This window comes from Protomyctophum parallelum (genome assembly GCF_964188405.1).
Source record: "Protomyctophum parallelum genome assembly, chromosome: 8".
In the NCBI taxonomy this organism is placed as follows: Eukaryota; Metazoa; Chordata; class Actinopteri; order Myctophiformes; family Myctophidae; genus Protomyctophum; species Protomyctophum parallelum.
The window spans coordinates 14343899-14368675 of NC_139703.1; the positions used below are offsets into that span (position 1 = coordinate 14343899).

The 24777-nt window shown below is 41.6% G+C and overlaps 1 protein-coding gene across 5 annotated transcripts; it reads left to right on the forward strand.

The window, feature by feature from the left end:
* Positions 1 to 3449: 3449 nt before the first annotated feature.
* Positions 3450 to 22811, forward strand: LOC310863363 (msx2-interacting protein). 5 transcript variants are annotated; one of them, XM_083771644.1, is made up of 15 exons: positions 3450 to 3823; positions 5147 to 5461; positions 8241 to 8717; positions 8848 to 9005; positions 10215 to 10421; positions 10526 to 10677; positions 10769 to 10894; positions 10989 to 11102; positions 11197 to 11310; positions 11391 to 11491; positions 12006 to 19386; positions 19760 to 19828; positions 19935 to 20129; positions 20233 to 20391; positions 21820 to 22811. In XM_083771644.1, the coding sequence occupies exons 1-15, from the start codon at positions 3741 to 3743 to the stop codon at positions 21949 to 21951; spliced, it is 9783 nt and encodes a 3260-aa protein (XP_083627770.1). In that variant the 5' UTR covers positions 3450 to 3740; the 3' UTR covers positions 21952 to 22811. The 5 variants fall into 5 exon arrangements, with proteins under 5 accessions (XP_083627770.1, XP_083627772.1, XP_083627771.1 ...); XM_083771646.1 differs by having other exon boundaries at positions 10215 to 10415; XM_083771645.1 differs by having other exon boundaries at positions 8851 to 9005.
* The last annotated feature ends 1966 nt before the right edge of the window (positions 22812 to 24777 follow it).

The window sequence follows — 24777 nt, forward strand, 5'->3', positions numbered from 1 at the left end:
AAAAAACAGCGTCTAACGGCTTTCCTGTGCAATGTCTATGTTTTAGAAGTTGTTGGGCTAATGTTTCAACCTGAGCTTGCAGACTATACATTTAAAAAATGTCAATTGAAAAAATGCCTTCTCACTTTCCTTTGTCTTTTTAGATAGTCCGAGAGTCAAAGGGTGATTTTTGGCTGAACGTGGTTCGTCAGTAAATGTTTTTTTCTCAACTGATTCAAAAAGGTGCCCAGTGATATCCCTTGAGCATTTTTTTTGTTATTAACCCCTTAATGCCTGAAACACTAATGTTCAAATGCATCAAATTAGCTTTCTACAGTGTCTTTGATGTATATTTGATGTATTTGATTAATGCATTATTAATTAATGCATTAATGCATTTTCATGCCTGAAAACCCCAAAATGCCATCCAAGATATCTTTTGAGATTGTATGCGCACTAATCAAGTCAAATGTATCAAATCAGCTTTCTACAATCTGTATTAGTGAAACTGTAGCATATTTATTTTCGGGTGGTTGCACATTAACCCTTTCAGGCCATCTATCTTGAGCATCTTGCACCAAACGTCCATTTCCCACAAAAATAGGGTTATGAGATTTCATGCAAAGTTACTTAAAACAAACCCATCAAATTAATATTATCAATTGCTGTAGGCTACAGATTACCATCACAATTCAATCATGCATGTGCCTTGATAATTTTGCATATACAGTATATATGCAGTATATACTATTAGCTGAAAGTACACGTGCTTTCTGGTCTTCTGTCAGATGTTTTTGCCAAGATGTTAAATGGGAAATAAGTTCCTTCAGAATGTGCATGCGTACCTTGCAGATGATGGCTGAGCTAGTGCTACATAGTGTGATTGCAGATGAACCAGGACCTGATGAGAGCCTTGGATCAGATTGCAATAGAGCGCCGAAGTCCTGACGTCACTCCCTCATCCCCTGGTTCACGGAAGTAATTTCTCTATGGAGAATAACATGGGGTCATCTTAAAATCATTTCATATAAGCATTGTGGTCCAAAAATAAACAAGCTGTCTCAGCGTTATTGTCAGGGAGGTGTCTCTGTATGGTTTGCGACAGTCAGTCACTCATATTTGATACAGTCTGTTTCTAGTGAAAATGTAACTAATTCAGTAGCAGTAACAATAGCGTTTTCTCTCAGTCAGTTGATTCTTCATATATCCATATGAGTGAAATGGCAAATGGCCGGGATGACATGTTCATTTTCAAACACAGTTCTTATATGAGGCGATCTGAAATCCCCCTATGGGGAACATGAGATGACTGCCTTCTCCATCTGATGTTATGGCCTCTACTACAGTATCTGAAAAGCTACCTCCACTCCAAGTTTTTTTATGTGACACCACCCATTGCTGGACATTGGAATGGTCGGTGGGCCAACCAGTTCATAGAGTTAACCTTCATGTGTTTCAGGCATTAAGGGGTTAATAACTAAAAATGCTCAAGGGATATCACTGGGCACCTTCTTGAATTCTTAAGAGGTGACCCCAAGCTACAAGAATCAGTTGAGAAAAAAACTTTTACTGACAAAACAACGTTCACCCCCACGGCTCCCGGACTACGACTTCAAATTTCACACACGCGTTCCACACCACCACACTGAGTGCAGTGCCCGGCCTAATGAGCCTACTCGTAGTCCCCCCTGTAGAATTCCCAGCCTCTGCCTCAGCCAATTGATTGCCATGGCAACCCCACACCTGCCATTTGATTAGTCCACTTTTCACAGTCAGTTTGCACTCTTCGGACACAGGCAGACAGACAGATACAGAGTTTATGGGCACAAAATGGACACAGACAGACGGGTGCTATGACAACGGGTATTACGTTCCCAAGTAGGCCGGTGCACAGGTCTAGTATATAACAACCTGCTTGGCCAGGAGAAATATTGCTTTGAGCTTCATGCAATACCTCTTGTCCACCTGTAGTGGTCCACAGGATCACAGGACCACAGGATCTAAAAATGTCAGAGCATGCATGGAGAACAATCACTGCATTTGTGTTTTGTAATAGCATAATCTAGTTATACAGATGTCAAAATAAAATCACACCTGTGTGAAGTGAGGGGCGCTCATAATCATACATCATCTCATTCCAGCCAATCACAATTTGCGTCCTCACTTTTGTCTTCAATGTTGTCCTTACACACTTCAAAAATGTTAATGTTATCACATAAAAAAAATGATGGATTGCAGCTTTAGTATCTAATGGTTTTGGTATGTATGATATTTCTTACTGAGACAGAAGAAAAGTTTGCTGCACTGGGCAATAACACTTTTAGTTGATGTCTGTCTGTCTGTCTGTCTGTCTGTCTGTCTGTCTGTCTGTCTCAGGGCCTATAAACAAAGTCGACAAAGTTATGCACCAGGGGGTGCTAAAGTAGCTCAACAATACACACCTCTAGATTGCCTTGATTCGTAACACTCCACGGATCACAAGCCAAGAAAGATACTTCAGTAGGCAACATAGGCTACTGTATATTTTAACAGCAGATAGGCTATGAATTATGTGAAAGTAATTTGTTGAATTATTGTGAACGATCAGGCGAGTGCTGATAATTTTAAATAGCCTACATATGCCACAGTACACTTTTAAACAGAACATTTTGTTTGGATAGGGTTTGTTGCTTCTACTGTGGTGGAAAATATAATCGTTTCAAAGGCTCATCATTTCATTCTACTTTAGCAGACATTCAAAGCCAATACAAGCAACTTCAAAATGTTTTAAAGGTCAACATGACATGGGTTTACATGTATCAGCAAATGTTATAGGCCTACCCAGAAATGTTGCTAGGGACATACTGTCCTTGTCTGTGCTAATAATAGGTGACTTTTCGAGGGACAGGAGGTAAACCTTCACTACTCACACAATTACTACCCCTTTGCTTTGTAGAGGGATCTAAAACATGTTCACATTCAGTACAACTGCATTAGCATATATATCCCAGTCTGATAGCTACTTCCGTTTGTTATACCACAATTGGAACAGTATAGCCTACATTATAATGATCACTATAGCCGGGTCGGTGTCCATTATCATCAATCATATTCATTACACTGCATTATAACGGCTGTTGGCATCAAACTTAACACAAGTCCCCGTCCCCCATGATGTTTGTTATGACTATTCCATTTGGTCATCAGAATGCCAAGTAGACTATTAACACAGACATATAATATACATTAACCAGTAACAACCACCATGTTGTGTGTATGCAACCCAACATTATTGCTACGCACCCCTCCCATTCCGTATCATAAAACGGAATTCTATTCCTTGAAGTTGTTGCCAATAAATACAACGAAACGCGCACATGTTGTGTGTGGGGCATTCACAAGTACGCGCAAATTCACAGCAAATGGGAAATCCACCCAGGAGGAGCTATCGCCGTGCACGTACGTAGCGCAGCCACTGCCAGCCAGCGGCCAGCTCCAACGAGTTGAGTGCACCCCACCACCGCCTCACACACACATACACACACACACACACAAACACACACATCCATAGATTGAACCCAGCGAACGGCAGATCAGCGGCCAGGCCGAGGCCGCCGCAGCAGCAGCGCACGGCAGCAGCAGGACAACGTTTGACGGAATCTCTCTCTCGCCGTCGTTCATTTTGTGAGGCGGACCTCCTGACCGACCGACCCGGCGAGCGTCCAAACGTGCACAAACAGAGCATATGTGTAGGACGGGGGGAAGTGGAGCGGAGCGCCAAGATGGTTCGGGAAACCAGACACCTTTGGGTCGGAAATTTACCCGAACACGTCCGAGAGGAGAAGATTGTGGAACATTTTAAACGGTGGGTTTTTGGTTTCGCGTTGAACGAACGGTTACGCAAGAAGACGGGAGAGAGGGTTTTTTGAGCAGGCAGGCAGCGCGCGCTGCGTCCAACACCGACGGCTAATTTATAATACTTGGTCGCACGAACGTGTCGTTGTGTTTAAAAAATGACGTGTTTTCAACTGGGGAAAGTGTCGACGCGACTCGCGTCGACACTTTCCCCATTTACTTAAACACGTCAGTTTTTATCAACCGAAGGAGTTTTGTTCACGAGCAAGTATAAACAAAGTGTAATATTAGCGAGTTGGTGTAGCTAGCGTGCCAGGGAGCTAACTAACAACCAAAGGCCTGTTGACGTTTGTGCCATGTTCTTTTATATAAGACTACGTGAGACTTTAAAAATAATTACCCGTGTTACTCAAAACACTCACACTGACTGATGCGTTTTTGGTTCCAGTGTGAGGCCAACTTTAGCTCATGTTCGCGTCCATTCACCATAACACCACCAACCATTTTGTAGAAGACGTTCCCATGTTCAGACTCCCCCTGTTAGCCTGTTAGCTTGATTGCTTGTGTGAATGGTTGCGGAATGTTTATAAAGGCACGTGTGGAAGTGCGTGTTTATGGTTTAGTTCGAAAATCGTCAATAAAAGCAGGCCAGCGAGTGAACCATAGGCTGCGTTAGTTTCAAAGCAAATTATTTAACTTAAACTGTAGTTGACTGACGTCAGTACTAGCTACCGCCACTAGCAAGCTAGTCAACACTGTTTCGGGTACGGATCAAATAACCTGACATGTTATAACTAAAACGTGTGAATATTGCTGTTGATTGTGAAATAGCCGGTAAACGCGGTGGCCTCCTGGTCGTAGGCTTCTACACTTTATTTTACATCGCCGTGAAAGCTCACTTCAACTCCCAACTCAACGTTATAGCCATGTAAGCACTCACTGCTGCTAAGGCCGCTGTTGCTCGTGCAACAGATCAACAAACAGCCCCAACACTGCACAGTGCACATAACTAACAATCTAATTTGTATAGCTTTCATTACAGAAGTAATCATTATCACACTGCTACATTGACACCAGTCTGCGGACACTGTTGTACTTGTCACATATTGACAGTTGACATGAGGCTGGCTCAGTGGCCTGGGTCCTGGAAGGACGATCAACTAATGGTATTATTTGGAACTCATAGTCAGGAACTCATAGTCAGCCACCCACACTGTGGTGTGGGTGGAACTTTAATAAATGTTATACTGTATGTACTCAAAATGAGCAACACATAGTATTACTTTTTGGTATCTTTTTATTAAAACATTTTGTCATTGCTTTTGACTTTCAGGTATGGACGTGTGGAGAGTGTTAAAGTTCTGCGGAAGCGGGGATCAGAGGGTGGTGTGGCAGCCTTTGTGGATTTTGTGGATATCAAAAGTGCTCAGAAGGCTCACAATGCTGTCAACAAGATGGGAGACAGGGACCTCCGAACTGACTACAATGAACCTGGGTCTGTCCCTAGTGCTGTTCGGGGTCTTGAAGACGGCTCCCCCGCAAGCAGTCGAGATGTTACAGGATTCTCTAGGGGGACAGTTGGTCCAGTGTTTGGACCCCCGGTGTCCCTTCACACCAGAGAGGGACGTTATGAACGGAGAATAGATGGGTAAGTGGACAAGGTCTCCCCTTTAAGTATAGGGGAATCTAGCAGATTAATGTTATCCCACTAAATCATAATGACAAAGTTGGGTTATAAAACAGGAATATATGCCGCAAGGTGTAGCAGAAAGGTAATCTAGGGATTGTTCCACTTTCCATCCCAGTCGACTCCCCTCACTCATGGGATCTAAGTAAAAAATTATAGTACATAATTATCATTCGGTAAGGTAACTAACTATCTTTCAAGGTTTGCCTTCACGTTTGGATATCACGTCTATGAGGAATATGCCAGTGAGTTGGATTTATTACATTTTGTGGGAATATATCCTGGTGAGTTTTTTTTGGAATTAGTTTTTCTTCTTTTTTCTGAATCGTGGAATCTAACCTGGGATTACTGGAACCTGGAAGTAAATCATGTCTACCAAAGGATTAAATATGACTTTAGACTATAGCCTATATTTAAGCAGGTAGGGTAATAAAGTTATGGATCTCTGGGGACAGAATTATTTCTCATCTCGGCACCATTCAATGGATGGCCTACTTTTTGTAAAAGAAACCCCCCCAAAACATTGCATCTCTGGATACGCACTCTTTTGGATGTAAATAATGTAAAGTTATGGATTCAAGAAGATTCTAGTGAAAAGATGTAGTAAGGGTCCAGTAGTGCTTAAATAGGCAATAAGCATTGTATGACACTATTTATATTTTGTTTTCATTTAAATATGGAGATGGCAAAGAAGAATATGGAGAATCAAATTTGTGGAGATAATGTTTTTTTTATTTTTATTCATGGATTGAAGACCATGAAGACAGATACATGCTCTGTTTGGATGTACCTTCTTGGAAGTAAGCAGCACGAAACCTCTTTTTGGATGTACGGATGGACCATAGTTTGGATAGGTGTAACTTCCATTCCTTTGGATTACTCTTCTCAAGTGTGGATTTAGCTGTCAGGCCTCAATATCTGGGTGGAAGATCCTGAAAAACACATCCTTGTGAGATGGAACCGAGATCTACTTTTTCAAAGCGAGTTCAAATGCAACTATTCATCTGAAGATTGTTATTGCTAGAACCAAGAAGGTGAAGGCATGACAGTCCATACAGTACATTGTATAGGATCCATTACACTACGGAATGTATGCCATGCCCATAAACAGGATTATGTTGTTTACACTGAAGAGTAACAGTTTTTTTTAAGAACCTTTTTTAAAAGATATTTGTTCATTTGAATTGGCAAGCTTGTGTACTATTTAATTGTATCTGCAGTGAATTCTCCAGAAGAGGAATAACCCTTTTTATGTGAAACATAGCAATTTGAAGCAGAAGACCAGACTGAACAAGATGGATATATTTTTGTCAATTGAACATTTATTGATCATGCCAATTGGAATGTGCAGAAATGCATTTAAGATTAATTCATTTTTCTTTTTTTACTCATGTTTATATATTTAAGCTCATGTGGGCTGTGTTTTTCGTATCTTGACCGTGACATCCATTAAGAGATCCATGTATTTGATTTTGTTTTCCCTTTTTCCATCCAAAGAAGAAATTAAGTATCCTAATTGTGGATTACACATCAACAACCCACTGGCTTGGTACTTTACACGACATTCGACGATTGCGCACAGTACATTTCAATGGAACAGTTTTTTTCCTAATTAGACCCTTGTTTTTCATTCGGGCTGTCCAAATCTCACCACCTAGATTGTATTTGGATTAGGTTCGGTAACTTCTTTCCAAAAAGGTTGGTATTGTTCTGCCTTCTGCATCTCTCCTTTCCTAACCTTTGCACCTTGTCTCATTTTCTTATGTTTTGCACTGCTTTTAGAAAGAAAAGTGACTGACTATTTGGAATCAGAATGGGAATCATTCTGTCAGTGTCTTTAACTCAGCTCAGTATCTCACTGGCATCTATCCCTTGCTCTCCCACTTGCTTTTGCTCTGCTTAAAACTATAATAAATAAAAGCAATACTTGTATTATATCAGTCAGTCAAATAGAATGCTTATAGTTATTTTACATTCATTTTGAGGCCTGGTCAAAATCATTTAACTAATTTGCTAAGTAAAGAATAATATCGATTTGAACCAATAATGTACTATTTTGCCTTTATAGAATATTTGTATAAATATACATAATAATAATCTGGCTCAAAATTGTTGGACAGTTTTATTGCTACTTACGTTTGGCTACTGTCTTTAGAGAGAAGCAAACACCAGAGAATTTACAGTCAAGAAAAACCACTGTATTTGACATCTGAATGTCTCTCATTATGGCTTTGATAGGAAAAATGTCTCAAACCATTCATTCTTTTCTCCTTGTAGAATTAGGCAATCATTTGGTTGATTCACATTATTCTACATTCGCATATTAACGCCCAAAAAATCCTTAAATTCATACTTTCATGGAAATATACATTTTGCACAAAAAGAACCACCAACTAAGCCAACCTTTCTTTTCAGGATTCTGGGACTTTTCACTCTTCACTGTAGTTTTGTTCAAAATGTGTTAAAGGGGCAAATCCATTTTTCAACTATCAAAGCAATAAGTAGGGGACCAGCGTGTCAAAGACTATATTTCCCTTTAAACAACTGAAGCAATTTAATTAATCAATTTCTCTCAGTTTTTGGCCTTCTCTGTGAGTACTTTAAGAATACTGCATTTGTAAAATTTCACTGTTGCATAGGATGCAATGTATCTCTTAGAATATAATTTTTCTGTTCAACTGTTTAAAATAAAAATAACTTTCTCTCCCATTTCCCCCTCAAACCTGTTCTTGTTTTACAGTAGCTCAGAAAGCCGGGAACGTGCATATGATCACAGCCCCTATGGACACCATGATCGCAGTGGATCTTTTGACAGACAGCGTCACTACAATGCTGATTATTACCGTGACCGTTCCATGTTTGCTGCTGCTGGCCCTGGGAGCAGTACTATGGCTGCTAGCTTTGATGCAGCAGACCCACATTTTGAGTCCAGGATTCGTGACCCCTTTACTCTTACAAGTGCTGCACGCCGTGAGCTCTATAGAGATGACAGAGGGCGGCGTGTTGACAGAACTTATCATCACCGTCGCAGCCGATCATCTCATTCCTCACAGTCACGCCATCCTTCTCCGCAACGGACCACAGGACAAACCCCCAAAGCTCCCCATTCCCCAAAAAGAGCTCCTCTGTCGCCTGGGAGAGGCCCACGTTCTCGGTCCCACAGCAGATCCTCAAGCTCTGATTCAGTCAGCAGCAGCAGCAGCACGGGTAGTGGCAGGTGAGATGTTATAATTCGTTAAGTGCTATAGTGACCAAAAATCTTTTTTTCATGAGGAAAAGCCATGTTTTGACAAAATATCCTATTGACAATTGTGCTTATGTTTTGTCACATTTGTCTGTTTTGGCAGCAGTGATTCAAATAGCAGTTCAAGTGATGGGTCCCGTGCACGTTCTGTGCAGTCGTCTGCTACACATGTACCGCCCCAGTCATCCATGACTCTGGATTCAGATGAGCCACGTAGAAGCTTTGGAATTAGGGTCCAAAACCTACCAGTGCGCTCCACAGGTCAGTTAATGAACATATTTGAAATAAAACGCTTACTGAATTTGCTATAAAGATCAGTTATAGAAAGTGAAATTCTGAGGGATGGAAACAGGGAAAGTGTTAAAACTGTCCGTCATAAATTAGAACACACACACACACACACACACACACACACACAGCAAATACGTGAATCAGCTGGCTACTGGCTTTCCAAATAATTGATAATTGATTATAATGATTACTCACCCCGTGGTGCCTTGAATTCATGAAGATTTTCTTGTTTTTGGTGCATTCCTAAGCCAATCATTTGCACATGCATAAAGTGAGTGTCAAAGTTAGTTTAACGTAGTTTAAATCAATCAGATAGGACCTTTCTGTTTGGTTGTCTGTCAAGGCCAGAAAGTAGTTTTTTGCCACTCAGTAGGCGTTCCTGCATAACTTCCGGGTATGATGATGTCACACACACACCCCCTACAAACACGTTAAGTTCAAACTCCACTTGACAGTGACAAGTCATCATTTGAGCTGCAAATAGTTTGATTTCTGTTACTGTATATCAGAAGTTTGAGTGCGCAATTCTCGACAATTACCCAACTTAACGAGAATCAGTACGGCCAGAATAATGGCCTTGTGGGATGAAGTCATTTTTGTTGAGTCATCTACACTACATCACTGTTTCCCAGACAGTGGATCAGGACCTATAAGGGTCACGGACCAATTTGTATGGTTTGCGAGTAAATGCCCCTTTATTTTTTGTTAGTAATTCATACATTTTCTTTTTAATTAACAAAAACAAAATAATAAATCCATTAATTAGGGGAGGGGGGGGGGGATTAAGTAGAGAAAATAGCAGCTCTACAAGATTGCATCACATGTAGTTGACATATATCTTGTAGTTGGGCTATTTTCACTAGTTTGGGTCCCGTGGAGACATCAAATTTCTCTTTTGGGTCTTGAGATAAAAGGTTTGGAAACCAAATACTGATCTATAGTGTTGACTGCTCTTGACAATGGGACTTTAAATAATGTCCAACACAGAAAAATAAAATAAACACTGGGTGCAACCGTGCAAGTCATACCTTATTCATGAGATCACTGTGTTATATTATTGAAACTGTCTGTTTTTAATGCAAGCTGTTTTTAATTTTAACATTGCAGACACAGATTGCAGAATGATTAACATTGCAGACAGATTGCAGAATGATTAAGCCGTCATATGTTTTCCTCCAGACACTAGTTTAAAAGATGGACTCTTCCATGAATTCAAGAAACATGGGAAAGTAACATCAGTGCAAATCCATGGGGCGTCAGAAGACCGGTATGGGTTGGTGTTCTTCAGACAGCAGGAAGATCAAGAAAAAGCCCTGACGGTCTCGAAAGGAAAGCTATTCTTTGGCATGCTCATTGAGGTCTCAGCCTGGAATGGCCCTGGTAAGCGTAAGTTTTTTTTTGCACTGTGTGTGCTTGTGAAAAATGGCTCAGCAAATTGATATCTATTCGTTTCACTACGATATTAATATAAAGACATATCCTTCCATCAGAGACCGAGAGTGAAAATGAGTTTAGACCATTGGATGGACGGATAGACGAGTTCCATCCCAAGGCCACAAGGACACTGTTTATAGGCAACCTTGAAAAGACCACTAGTTATCAACAACTACTGGACATATTTCAGCGCTTTGGTGAAATTGTGGTACGTTTCCAAACCATGGGATGAGAGTAAAGTAAATGAATGGACTTAAAATGTATGCGTGAACTTAATTGTCTTGACTTTTTCTCCTCAGGACATTGACATCAAGAAAGTAAACGGAGTTCCACAATATGCTTTTGTACAGTACTCTGATATTGCCAGTGTCTGCAAAGCAATTAAAAAGATGGATGGAGAATATCTGGGAAGCAACAGACTAAAGGTAGTTTCAGCGACCAACCATTATCTACATATGCGTGCCCTTAATCAAATTGTCACTTTATGTCAACTATATATTTTCTTCTTTCTTTCTTTAGCTTGGCTTTGGGAAGAGTATGCCCACTACATGTGTTTGGCTAGACGGTTTGGCTTCCAACATTACAGAGCAGTATCTCACTCGGCATTTCTGCCGCTATGGACATGTAGTCAAGGTTAATATTTTGTCTATAGCCAAAGTGCTTTCTATTTTTAAGTGTATTGTGCAAGAAATTTCTAATTACAAATTTAATCTGTCCTTTTGGATAGGTTGTATTTGATAGATTGAAAGGGATGGCTCTCATCCAGTACAACAACACAGACTTTGCTCAGGCAGCTGTCAGGGAGACCAAAGGCTGGAAGATTGGGGGCAATAAAATAAAGGTAAAGAACAGAACATGGTTGCATAATCTTTAGAATATATTGTAATCTTACTTTACCTAATCAATATTTTCTCTCCAAAGGTGGATTTTGCCAGTCAAGAGAGTCAGATGGCATTCTATAGGTCTATGCAGTCATCAGGACAAGACATTAGAGACTTCTATGAAATTCCTACTGAAAGACGGTAAAGTGCCAATGGCTGGTTCTTCTCAACAACACCCCCTTTCACTGTGAACATAGATGTTCCGTGCATACTGTAGATGTGCAATGGTAGGCCTGAGGCCTGGTATGGTAGGCCTCAGGCCTGACCGATCAATAAAATAATGCTGAATTAATTTGGGTTAATAAATATAGGCCTATACAAGGAGGTTAAATGGGATGCTATTGTGCAGTCAAAGTTATCAATACAATTTACATTAATACGGCTGGCCCTAGCTAAAACATTACAACATCATCATAATTCAATCATTGTCAATTAATTAATTGGTCTGTTTATCCCCAAAAATATAATTTATTTGTATGAATTTCCCGTGGTTTACAAATGATGGTAGTCCACATTATTTGCAATAATATCCCAATGATGACTCAATCACAGGTATTGATATGGTTTTAGGTTATATGATCCTACTATTTGAAAACCATACACAATTGAAAGTTTTCTTCATTTTTGCTTCTCTCTCTTCCCTTTGTTGTTACAGAGAGGAACCACGCAGACCTCCATACCATGAATTTCCAGCAGAAAGAGCTTTCTTTGAGAATGTACGAACCCCTGGCATCTATCCAGAAGAAGCTCGTAGGGAATATCCTACTCGTAGCAGAGAGCGTTTTCCTGAGCTGGAACATTATCAGGGGGAACACTTTGACCCACGTTACCATGAGGACCCCAGAGAGTACAGGGATTATAGAGACCCCTTTGAGCAGGACATTCGGAAGTACACATACATTCAGAGGGAGCGAGAAAGAGAACGGGAACGGTTTGAGGCTGACCGTGGCCGGTGGAGCCCCTCCCACCCACGGAGACCTATTACTCCTGCAGTTTCCCCATCACCATCTGAACGTGCCCCTAGAGACTCTGAACGAAGGGTGTATAGCCAGTCATCTGAGCCAAGTGGCAGTGTCGGCTCACTCTCACCACCACACTTTGACAAATCGGACAAAACCCCACTGGAACACAGCTCAAAGAGTGACAAGACGGATAAAAACAGTCAAGGTGAACGTGTGGCAGGTGCTGAGAAAAGCAAGCGTGCACGGCGAAAGGAGAAGGGTGACAAAGATAAAGGAGAGAAGATTAAATCAAGGAAGGGAAAGGGGCAGTCCCCATCCACCCTACAACCTGAAACGGAGCTGGAAGCTGGTTTTGATGGAGGTTCTGGCAGGGGAAAGTTATCAGACCAAGATGGCCATGAGAGGCAAAGGTATAAGGTGGAGAGTGACCCAGTCACTCCAGATCCAATGCCAGCCTCTCACCTTGACACTATAAAAATTGAAAGATCTGAAATGGGAAGAGGTGATAGTTTAGAAAAGGATGGGAAAAACCGAAGTAAGAAACACCAAAAGGGAGATATTGGAAATGAAGTAAAAGATTCTTTGTTGGATTCCGATCGCCTCGCTGCAAGAAAAAGGCGATTTGCTGATGCCAGTGGGAGAACTATTCGAGCAAAGAGAAGCAGGCTTGAGGAGGAAGATGGCAATCAACCTCCAGATTTGGGATCTAGTGCTGCATACTTGAAAGATCTAGATGGTGAAAAACAGCACAAAGATTCTCAACGTAGAGATGCAAGGTTCAAAACTGAAAAGGGTGCTTTTCCTGGCACACAAAAGGATGGACAGGAAGAGCTGAGGGTTAAGAGAGAGCCATCAGACATATCCATAGACCCACTGGAGTCAAAACGCCACCCAGCACATAATTCATCCAGAAGGTTTTCAAATGATGGGAATATTGACCACAGTAGTGTAAGAGATCAAGAACAGCATGGTATAGGAAAATATAGTGCTCATACAGCTGATATCGACAAAAGTGATAAGGACAGGGAAGACCATGTAGATATTGATCTTTCTCAGAGTTACCGCAAGCAAATGGAGCTAAATAGAAAGCTCCACCAGCAGCAGCAGCAGGAATCTGACAAATCAGAAAAAACTGGAAGCCCTCATGGAAGTGAAACTGAGGATTTTGAGCACCGTAGTCTCATCCATGAAGTCGGCAAGCCACCTGAAGATGTCACTGACAATTTCCCATCTTTTAAACTAAAAAAGCTAGACCAGTTGGACACTGAATTAGGTGCCAAGAGGGAGCGTGTCTACAGGAGCTTTAGACAAAAGAGTGAGGATAATGATTGGAATAACACTGCCTCTCCAGGACACCAACATTTTCCTCACCTTGGAGAGGATGAATTTGTCGACTATTCTCTTCAGAAAGAGTTTGCTAGAAATGATGACAAAATACACTCTGACCTTGAAGCACCAGTTAAACGGGCACACATGACACAGATTAGCAAGCCAAATACTCAATTACTTGGCTGTGACGAAGACCAGCACAAACGATGGGAGAGTAGAGTCAAGCAAGACTTGTTACCTGACCTAAACTTCTCTAGAAATTTGGGGAAGAACATCCACAATCGCAAGCGTTTGGAGTATGGCATTTGGCATGACTTGGAACCTGGCGAAGTAAGATCAGACTCCGAGGAGGACAGAGAAAACAAACCTCACTCCCCAATACCTTCCACTTCTATACCGTTCACTGAGAGGCCACGGGTGGACAGGTTTTCAGATCCCAAATTAGCCCATCTTGAGAGGTACAAATTCAACTCCTTTACACTTGACCAGAACATCACCCCAGATACAAAGGCTTTGTTGGAACGTGCAAAATCCCTCTCCTCATCTCGGGAAGACAACTGGTCATTTTTAGACTATGATACTCACTTTGCAAGTTTTCGCAGCAGAAAAGATGTTGAGAAGGTAGAAGTGGCACCAAGACCTACACCGTCTTGGTATATGAAGAAGAAAAAGATTAGAATTGGATCTGAAGACAAACTTGATGAGAGAAAGGAGGAGCCCAAGCCAGAAGAAAACGAACGCAGAGAGCTTTTTGCTTCCCGCTTCCTTCACAGTTCCATCTTTGAGCAAGATTCAAGGCGACTCCAACATCTTGAACGTAGGCATGAGGAGCCTGACCCGGGGCTGAGTCAGCAAACGGGTCAACAAGGGGCAACAGATGGCCAGCTTGACTCTGAACCAACTCTTGTCCTCTTTCATAGTCGTTTTCTGGAACTTACACGACTGCAACAACAGAAAGAAGAAAAAGGGGCAGCGCAGAAACTGCAGATGCTGGCAGATGAAGAAAATCGAGTTGAAAAGGCAACAGATTCAGAACAACATTATTCACAATCTCCTAGAATTTCAGAACCGGCAATGGAGCCAGAAATAAAACCCATTAGCCCTGCAGAGGAGCCAGTTTCTGAACCTCACCTGGTGCCCAGTTTTGTTTCCCAACCCTTGCCCAAGGAGATGTCCTCACAAGAGAAATCTATTGTGTCAAGTCCTTCCCCTGAGCCACTACTAAATGCATCAACAAAAAAGGGAGAATTAAAAGAAGAAAATGAGTATCTTGTGCCCACAACCCCCCCACCAACTGATTCTGGCCATATATCTGTAGCAGCTCCAGAGCCTGTTTATACAATGGATAGAGGTAAAGTATCTCCCTCTGAAGCGAAAACGGATATTATTGAAGATATTAAACCTCTTAATAAAGAACAAACATGTAATAGTGATGCTCAAGAGTTTGTGAGCACTTCTGAACCAGAGCTTGATCCGATTCCAGAGCCAACACAAGAATTAAATGAAGCCACAAGTTCCACAACACCCAGCCTGGTAGAGGAGATGGACGTCTTAAAAAAGGAGGCCCATTACACTTACACTAAAGCAGTACCAGAACCTGAAGGGGAAAAGAAACTTAAAGAGCAGATGCATATAGATAATGACACAAATGAGGAGCCAGCCTCACCGCCACATAAAGAACAAAGGGCAAAAGAGCAAAAGAGCAAAAAGAATAAACAGTCCCCTGTTCCAGTTGCCACAGCCCCTGTCATTTCTGCCTCTGAAAAACAAGCCACGCGTAAGAGTGAACGCACGAAACGTGGGTCATCCCCCAGAGCAGAGCCATTGAAGGTCAGTTCAGAGTCCAAATCCACAGGCAAGTCTCCCATTCATGGAACAGACTCTGACGTCACGGAGCAGAGCATATCAGTGGGGCGAGCAAGGCGACGAAATGTCAAATCTGTATATGCCACGCCTGTTGAAGATGATGACACAAAGCGGACTGGAAAAGACATGACTGAGTCACCACGCTCGGCACGCAAGCGTGGTGTAGATAAAGATGCAGCAACCCCACAACAAAATGTGGAGCAAGATTCGACAGTACCAGTGTCCAACTCCAGACGTGGCCGGCCTCCTAAGAACCGCAGACCGGGTGAAGATGGTACAACAGCTCGAGGGGAAAAATCGAAAGTTGACACTAAAGATGTGGACTCTAATGAATCAGAAAGTGAACGAATTCCTAGAGTGTCAAAAGGCAAACATTCTCCTCATAACGTAAAGGAAGCAGGACCAGGTCGAAAGGGGGAAAAAACTGAACGGTCTGAAGATGATCAGGAAATGGAATTTACAGATGAAGATAACGTTACATTGGAGGATCCATGTAAAGGTGACCCCTCAATTAAAGCTGAACCCTCAATTAAAGCTGAACCAAATAAAGAAGATAAGCATCAAGTAGCTGACAAAGATCAAATGGAGACGGGCGAAGAGAAAACCATGCTGATTGAGGAAAGTGCATGTGAAGCTAAACCAACTGATATAGAGTCACCGTGTTTAGATGAGAAATCTTTGGAGAAAGAAAAGATTGTTAGAGGAAAATCCAAGTTAACACGTACGCCCAAGTCTCCAGTCCTCAAGAACCTAAAAATCAGACTTAATGTCACAGAGGTTAAAGAACTACTTCAATTAGGGGAGGAAGACCTTGGGAGTCAAGAGGAGTGTTCTAAAAAGGTTAGCCCCGATCAAATATCGGAGACTACTAAAATGGCGTCTGACAAAGAAGACAAGGAAGAAGATACAGCAGACGACAGCCAACCTCTGGATGCACCCAAAAGCGTACTCACCCAAGAGCTTGAATTGGTGCAGGCTGTGGAGAACATTGCTAAACTTGCAGATCCATCCCTGCCAGCAGAGCCATCTACTCCACCTACTCCACCTGCTCCTCCAACTGAGATTAAATGTAACACAGAAGAAGAAAAGCCATCTAATCCTGCAAGTGAGACAGAGCTCATGGCTGCTATTGATTCCATCACTGCTGAGGATATGCCTGCAGCTGTTCCTGTATCCCAAGCACCCCCAGTAATCAGTGGAGGTGTAGATTCAGAACCAGAGTTGCAAGTCTTTATTGAGCCAACCAAGGAGGATGAACCAGCAACAGATACACCTAACATAACTGAGGAGCCTCTCTTCCCTGCTACACCAAAGAAAGGTGCCAAGGGAAGAGCTAAAACACCTAAACGTTCTAAAAGCCAAAGATCAGGTAAAAAGGACTCAAAGGAAGCCAGATCATTGCCTGGGGAAACCTCGGCTCCTCCATCAGATGGCGCACTCTCCAACATAAAGAGTCCTTCAGAGGCAGCTCCAGCAGCAGCAGCAGCAGCTGTCATTACTTCTACTACATGGAAGTCAGAACCTGAGCCTTTGACCATCAAGGCTAAAGATATAAACACTGAGTCAAAATCATCTCCAGAAGAGCAACATCAGCATCTTCGACCCATCTGTCCTCAGTCCATAAGTCCTACCTGTCCAAAGCCTCTGCTGGTACCATCTGAGTGCATCTCCCCTTCCTTGTCACCACCTCCCAGCCAGGTAAATGTCAGGCCCCTTCAGTCAAATAGATTACCCGTTTCCCCACCAGACTGGCACAACCAATCTAAAGACACAGGAGTTCCCTCTTCACCTGTCATACCAGTCACATCATTGGAAAACCAGCCTTTATCCTCTGAAAATGACGCAGATACTGATCATAACATCGGTGACCTACGGCGAATTCTTATGAAACACAAAAACATTTCACTGCCGGGCGTAATTCCGGTTCCTAGTAATCTATCTACCGCTCGAGATCAACATCTGTCTGACAGTAACACTCCATCAGCTGTTGTGCCAATTCTGCCAAATAAGTCACCACCACTATCAGAAAGTAGAATGCCAACTCATTCGGCTCAGCCCATTGTCCGATCTCCAGCCTCACTGCCATCTCCTGAGACAAAGTCTGTGATCTCTGTTATTGCGTCCACTGCTACTTCCGTTATCAGTCGTGTTTGCAATCCCCCTGACACTGAAGAGAAGGCACCCATGACGGCTGCAAATCCATGCTTAGATATGGCTCTTCCCAAACAGGCCTATCGGCCCAGTATTGATGAGAGTGGATCGTATCATGGGCCATCTGTTGGAGAAGAGGGTGGAAGTGCTGGGCGCTTCCTTGTTGAGAGCTCCACTCTTAGCACTGGCTCTAGCCCAGGTCTGAGGGTGAATACTTCTGAAGGTGTGGTAGTATTAAGCCACTCTGGACAGAAAATTGAGGGACTGCAGCGGATTAGTGCAAAGATAAGTCAGATCCCACAAGCAACAGCAGTTGACATGGAATCTCAGCAGTTGGTTTCCATGCCCCAGATTAAACAGGAGTTGTACACACACACTCAATCAGGGACTGCAAAGGGGCCTCCTTCACAGATAGACCATGGGCATTCTGGCAAGTCACAGTCAGCCTCATCTTCTATTAAACAAGAAAGCACAGGTTTGGAGAAGATGGACTCGCCGTACCAGTCTGGACCCCAAGGTGTAGTGAAGCGTCTTCAACAAGGAGTGGGAAACCAGCAAGTAATGGGTTACCATCATTCAGAGTACATGCTAATGAAACATCAAAAGAAAGTGGAAAGTGGTGATCCTCACAGTGCAGATGGTGCCAAATCATCTTGGACCTCTGCTATTAGTCCAGCGATAAGTCCCCACTTACCCTCTCCACCTGGCAACCATGTAGGTTTTGTGTCAGGTGCTGCTGGTGAAAGAACTGCATCTCACCTCGGTGCAGTCAAGCAGGAACCACGTTCCCCCCGGAAATCGGGGCATTCACATTCTCCATTTGCTAAAGTGTCCTCACCCATAGGTTCTTCGTCCCCTAAGGGCATCCCAGTGATGTTACCTTCTGGGCTACCTGCTATGCAACAGTATGTGTCTGGTGTGCATCACTCAGAACAGTCGGTTATCATGCCTCCCCACAGTGCTCATGGAAGCATAGGGAGGATGTCTCCTCACCGTGTTAGCCAAATGGGCCACCTCGTTCAGGGTGATGTTCGGGTCAATACCCCACCGCTCTCTGTGATGAATTATGGGATGCACACTGAGTCTCTGTCCTCCCCCTGGCCTGGTTCCTTACAACAGCGTCCAACTTCACCGCAGGCTGTTAGCAGGGACATGGTTCTCAAGGTTAATCCCAGTTCTGTAAGGAGCCATGAGGGAGAACAGGATGAAACGCGACGCTTCCCAACTCTCCAGGCTGCTGGCCGACAATCTGCTACACAGCTAAAAGCAGAGACTATGCAGTCGGATTCCCGCGCTTCACTGCGCGGTGGGCTACAGTTGGATCCATACATGGCACAAAGAGATATGCGTGTGCTCTTACACCAGCCAGGCGAGCGCACAGCTGCAGATCCGCTTGCTGGACACATCCAAGAGTCTTCCAACATACCTTTATCCTTGTCACCGAGACCCCTCGTATTGACAAAAGCTGTGTCTGAGAAGGATGTTACCAAGCCACTGGAGGGAAAGAGGTCCCATTCTCCTCTTGGTAAGGATGGAATAATGAGCATACGAACACCTGGTCCTGCCATGGCATCCCCCCAGAGAGTTCAGATAATGCCACCAGGACCTAGCAGTTCCTTCCCAGAGTATTCGGTGATGTACACTAACCCAAGGAGTATCCATTCTCAAATCACAGAGACATCTCCTGTTGGACTAAACCAGCCTCCACTGAACATCACACCAGCCATGGTGAGTTTATACCTTACAGCTGTGTACTAGCCTAGGGCTCTCAGCGGATATTCAATTGATTACTTTTACCACTGATCAAATCAAGAATTTATTTTTTTCATAATTAAATCAAATAATTTATATCAATGAATCAACATTGACATTTATCATTGAGTTTAGTTTTTTTCTTTTTTTAGATTAACCACTTAAGCCCTATTTGATACTGTTTCATGCAAAAATAGTTTGTAGATCTGATTTTGCACTGATTATTTTATTATGATTGATTATAATCAATTGATTTGTTTGATTTTCTGTTGCACCCCTACTGTAGTGCCACAATGCTTCAGAAACAATTGTATTGTAACCTAGTATAACATTTTATTTTGGTCCTTAGGGTGCAGACCATCAAGTAAAAACTGACGGCAAGATGACCCAACCTGTCAACATGGTGCAGCTGCTCACAGTAAGATTAGATTTCATGGGGAAATGTGGGGCAATTTAAATAAAGATAAGGTTTCAATGGACTCGGTTGGCATTATTAATTGATTTTCCTCTCTCCATTTTAACAGAAATATCCCATTGTGTGGCAAGGCCTGTTGGCATTAAAGAATGACACAGCTGCTGTCCAGCTGCACTTTGTCTGTGGCAACAAGGCTTTGGCTCATCGATCACTGCCTCTACAAGAGGGAGGAGCATTGCTACGAATTGTCCAGAGAATGAGACTAGAGGCATCCCAACTGGAGAGTGTGGCCAGAAGAATGACGGTTTGTTTCTGTTGTAATTTGTCAACAGTGAACTGTAAAAGTGAAACATTTCTCACTATGTAGAACTCCAAAGTTTGCCAACACCATTTTGTTTCTACTCCAGGGGGACACAGACTTCTGTCTCCTCCTAGCTTTGCCATGCGGACGAGACCAAGATGACGTCCTAAATCAAACGCAGAATCTGAAGGCTGCTTTCATTAACTACTTGCAGGCAAAGTTGGCTGCTGGTATCATAAACATCCCTAACCCAGGTTCCAATCAGGTATGCCTCTTGTTGGTACATTTGTTGTTTAATGTTTTATTTTTGATGGCTTCTTTGCATGTTTTTCCCCTGATGCCTAACATAATATTTGTCTGCCAAGGATGAATGATGTGAAAACCTGCTGGTTTTAGATTTGAAACTAATTTAAAATCTCCCAAATTAGATGTTTTTCACATAGCGTCCCTGTTTACTTAGGTAATATTTTGGGTTTTTCCTTCCCTGCCAAGGACTACATTGGACGACCTACATTTATGGTCACAGTATTTCTTGGACGACATGGACTTTTATACTGGAAAAAAGAAATAATATCTAATATATATATATATATATAAATTAGCTGTTGTGATCACTGACCATGGATCTAGGGCGCACCCCTGAAATGCTTCCATGTTCCGGAAGTGCTTCTTAACCCATTCTGAACGGGCACCCATTTTGGTGTTGGCATCATATTATACTTTAGCTATTGAAAAATAGCAGATCTACAAGCTCATAGCGCGCCACCGAGTGGCGCGCTATGAGCTTGTAGGTCTGCTATTTTTGAAAAATCGAAGAACGACTGACATTTTTTAAATCTGATCTCAGGTCAGAATGGGTTAATAATGAAACTGTCAGGATGTAATAGACATTTTTTAAATCTGATCTCAGGTCAGAATGGGTTAAAGAGTCCACATAGGGCTAAAACCGTGGCACTCTGAGCCATCTAGTGGCGGCAGGGATGGTTAAAATCATGTATATATTTATTTTTTTATTTTTTTGGCTTTCGCCTTTATTTTTTATGGAGGGACAGACAGTAGGCTGACAGGAAATGGGGAGAGAGATGGGGGGTGACATGCAGTAAAGGCCGTGGGGATTGGGAGTCGAACCCACGGCACACTGCCAGACTGGATTACCAGCCACGGTGCCTGGACCACTGAGCCACGACCCAGGAAAATCATGTCTAAAGTCTCAGTTACATACTTGTGCCGTGTCACACAGAAAATGTACTGTATAGCCGTAATCAACTTGAAGGGTATCCATAACCTCTCATTTGCAATTTCTTCCATTGACAGCCTTCTTTGTAAGCTAGAAAAGTCTGATGCATGCATGCACGCACACACACACACACACACACAGAGCAAAGGAACCATTAGAAGAATTGTGACTTAACTGAGTTTATTGATAGAAACTTGCTCAAATGACAACAGTGTATTTTTGTGAAACTTAGGCTCGAGACTAGGTTAACCCAAGCTCTGTCTATCTCACAAAGAGGGCTGTCAAATGGAAGATTTGGGAGTATTATGGATACCCTTGATGTGCCTTGCGGCTAGCAGATCTAGAAGCTCACACCACTAACACATTGGGAGCTTGTAGATAGTTATGAGCAGGTGTTAAAATAAACTAAGCTAAGTATAAATCACTCTTAACATATTTTGAACTTTGTTTCCCCAGCCTGCTTACGTGCTGCAGATTTTCCCACCATGTGAGTTTTCGGAAAGCCACCTGTCTCAGCTAGCTCCTGACCTCCTCAACCGGATCTCTAGTATCTCGCCCCACCTAATGATTGTCATTACCTCTGTGTAATCTTCACGGCTGGGAACTGACTCATCAGTGGACATTTTTCATGATGAGCCTCAGGAAAAGCGGAATAACAGATTTTGATTTTTTTCCTGGACACGACATGTGAGGAAACATCCTATCGGATATTTTACTTTTTCCATATCTTTTTCTTTTTTTTTTGGGTCACCAGACCAGAACTCTGTGCAGTCTTATTTGATCATTTCTCTGCTGTATTTGTATTTATTGGGGGAGTTTTATTTTTGACTTGAGATACTCCGAAGAAAAACTAAATCTGGAAGAAGAATGAGTGACTGGGTGGCCTTTTTTTCTCTTTTTAATGATTAATTTGTCGTTCAGTTCTTCACAAGAAAGGATCATGGAAGCTGGTGTTCTACAATGTCAAAATTGACATTTCAATATGTACATTAACTACACACTTCCTTGTCTAGCCTTTCCTTTAGAAGAGGAATAATTACCTTCTAAAACTTGAGATCTTGTAGAGAGGACCATGTCAGTTTAACAACTCCTTTAATTCCACCAGCTCAACTGTTTCATTGTCACACTACTGAATCAGTTAAAGCTCTTGCACCTGCCTTTGCATTAAACAAGCTACAGTGTGACTTGGGAGTTTTGGAATACTGGACTTTGTAAATATTTTAAATATTTAAAACTTTGACAATGGAACTTGGGACAACTTGATACCAAGATATTTCAATCCATGGAATTACAGGACTGTGAGGTATGGAATTATGGGATGGAAATCCTTGACTTTTTGGGTGTAAATACTTGTAACAAAGCAGGTTGGCAAACCGCAGAGTTTGCTGATGGCACTTCACATTTTATAACTCAAATAAAAAAAAAATCCAGAAAACTTGAACATTAAAGTCATCTTTATTTGCTGTATGTTTGTAATTTAGAAAATTATCAGATATCTTTATTTTTGTTGTCAATATAAATGTATATGTTTACAGTTATAAATTAATATAATGTGATGGTAACGTACTGTACTCTTCACAGTATACTATTCATGGTACTTCAAAATAGTTACGATGTGATTAGATAAATAAATACAATTTGCTTAAATGATACTAAATATTTAAATCGTTTCGTATCTTAAATCATTTTCTTTCTACAGTCCATGAGCTTTTTAATTCAAATTGAAACAAAGCATTGCATGCTGAGTTGAATCACACATGGAACTTGGCACAATGCTTTATGGATATTTTATAATTAATTCAATTCCCAGTTAAAATACAGTATCCATAAGTTGATTTGAACAGAAAATTGGAATTACCATCTTAATATAAAGTGAAACTCAACTGTACATGAAACAAAATACTACTTTACTCTAATTAATGCTCTTATGTTGTACAATGGTTGTACAATCAGGCCTTATTTTTTCAGATCTACACTGGAGCCAAACCGGGCCACCAGCTGGTCTTCATAATGTTCCTCTTCAGGATCTCCTTACATGAACCCAAACAAACACTTGAATATCTATTACTGAGAAGATAAGAAATTCGTTTTTTAAGTTTAGATGAACAAGTTGCACTATGAGTATGAATGTATGAAGTTAATTTGCAACAAAAAAGCTGAAGAAAAATCACAGATACAGAAGATCATTCAACATCAGTTATATAGTTATAAAGCACCTGCCTTTGACGGTTTAAAATCTTTGACTTCCAGCTCTGGCAATAACACATTTTTAAATGGTAACAAAGCCTTCATACATACCTTTTAACATACCTTTCAATTAATGTTTCTAATTGGTGCACTTTGCTCCAGTGAATAGAACTCTTAACTGTACAATGACATTTTAGAGACAATACATTGTGTGCTTGCGTTTTTGTGGAAGGCCATTGACCTTTATCAGAATTACAATCCCCTCATGACCCTCACCCCCCCCCCCCCCCCCCCCCTATATAGAAAAGGTTTGTTGAGTTGAGAGGAAGATACAAAGCTTCTGTAGCTTTGTATCTTATATTTGTCGTGTGAACGCAGCATTGTCAAACACCTTTGGAATTAATTTGAGCCAGGCATAATCACCCCACATGAAGTGTCTGACCTCACTATAATGTTCTTGCTGACACAAGACCCCCCCCCCCCCTTCTCTCTTAAAAAACCCCAAAATAAATACATAAAATATTAACATATGGTCTAATGTCCATCACTGATACCACTGATATCAATGTGCTCCACTTACACATTCCTGAGAATCCCTGATGCTGAGATCCCTATGTATTATTTATTCATACATTCATGAGCTATAGATGCAATCTAATTCTTCCTTCAATTTAATTGAGGTGCTTCTAGGTGTGTACACAGCTGCCTGACTTTGAAAAAATAATTTCTGGCAAGAATATGGGTAGCTGTAGATGTGCTAGCGAAACGTGGATAGACTGGATACATACAGTATTTATAGACTGGATTACATACGGTATTTAAAAAGTGTAAATGAGAGAATAGTCATGGGTGTGAATACTGCCGTTAATCTGTTGTATCCTGTCATGAACTGCAGGTTTATTATCATTTTTTTCCTCATGCGTCTCACAAAGGAAGCATGAGGAATGAATATCTCATTTGAAAGAACTGTTAGCATATGGTGCTGTGCTGGTGGTGTAATTGTTAATATACAGGTGCTCAATAAATTATACTGTGGGTTCATTTTCTTCCATAATAAAATTCAAAATTTTAACTTTCATATATTCTAGATTGATTGCGTATAAAGTGAAATATTTAAAACGTTTTGTTTTAATCTTGAAGATTATGGCATACAGCTCATGAAAATCTCCTAACTCAAAATATTAGAATATTTGATGAAACCACAAATGAGATCAAAACATAATAAGA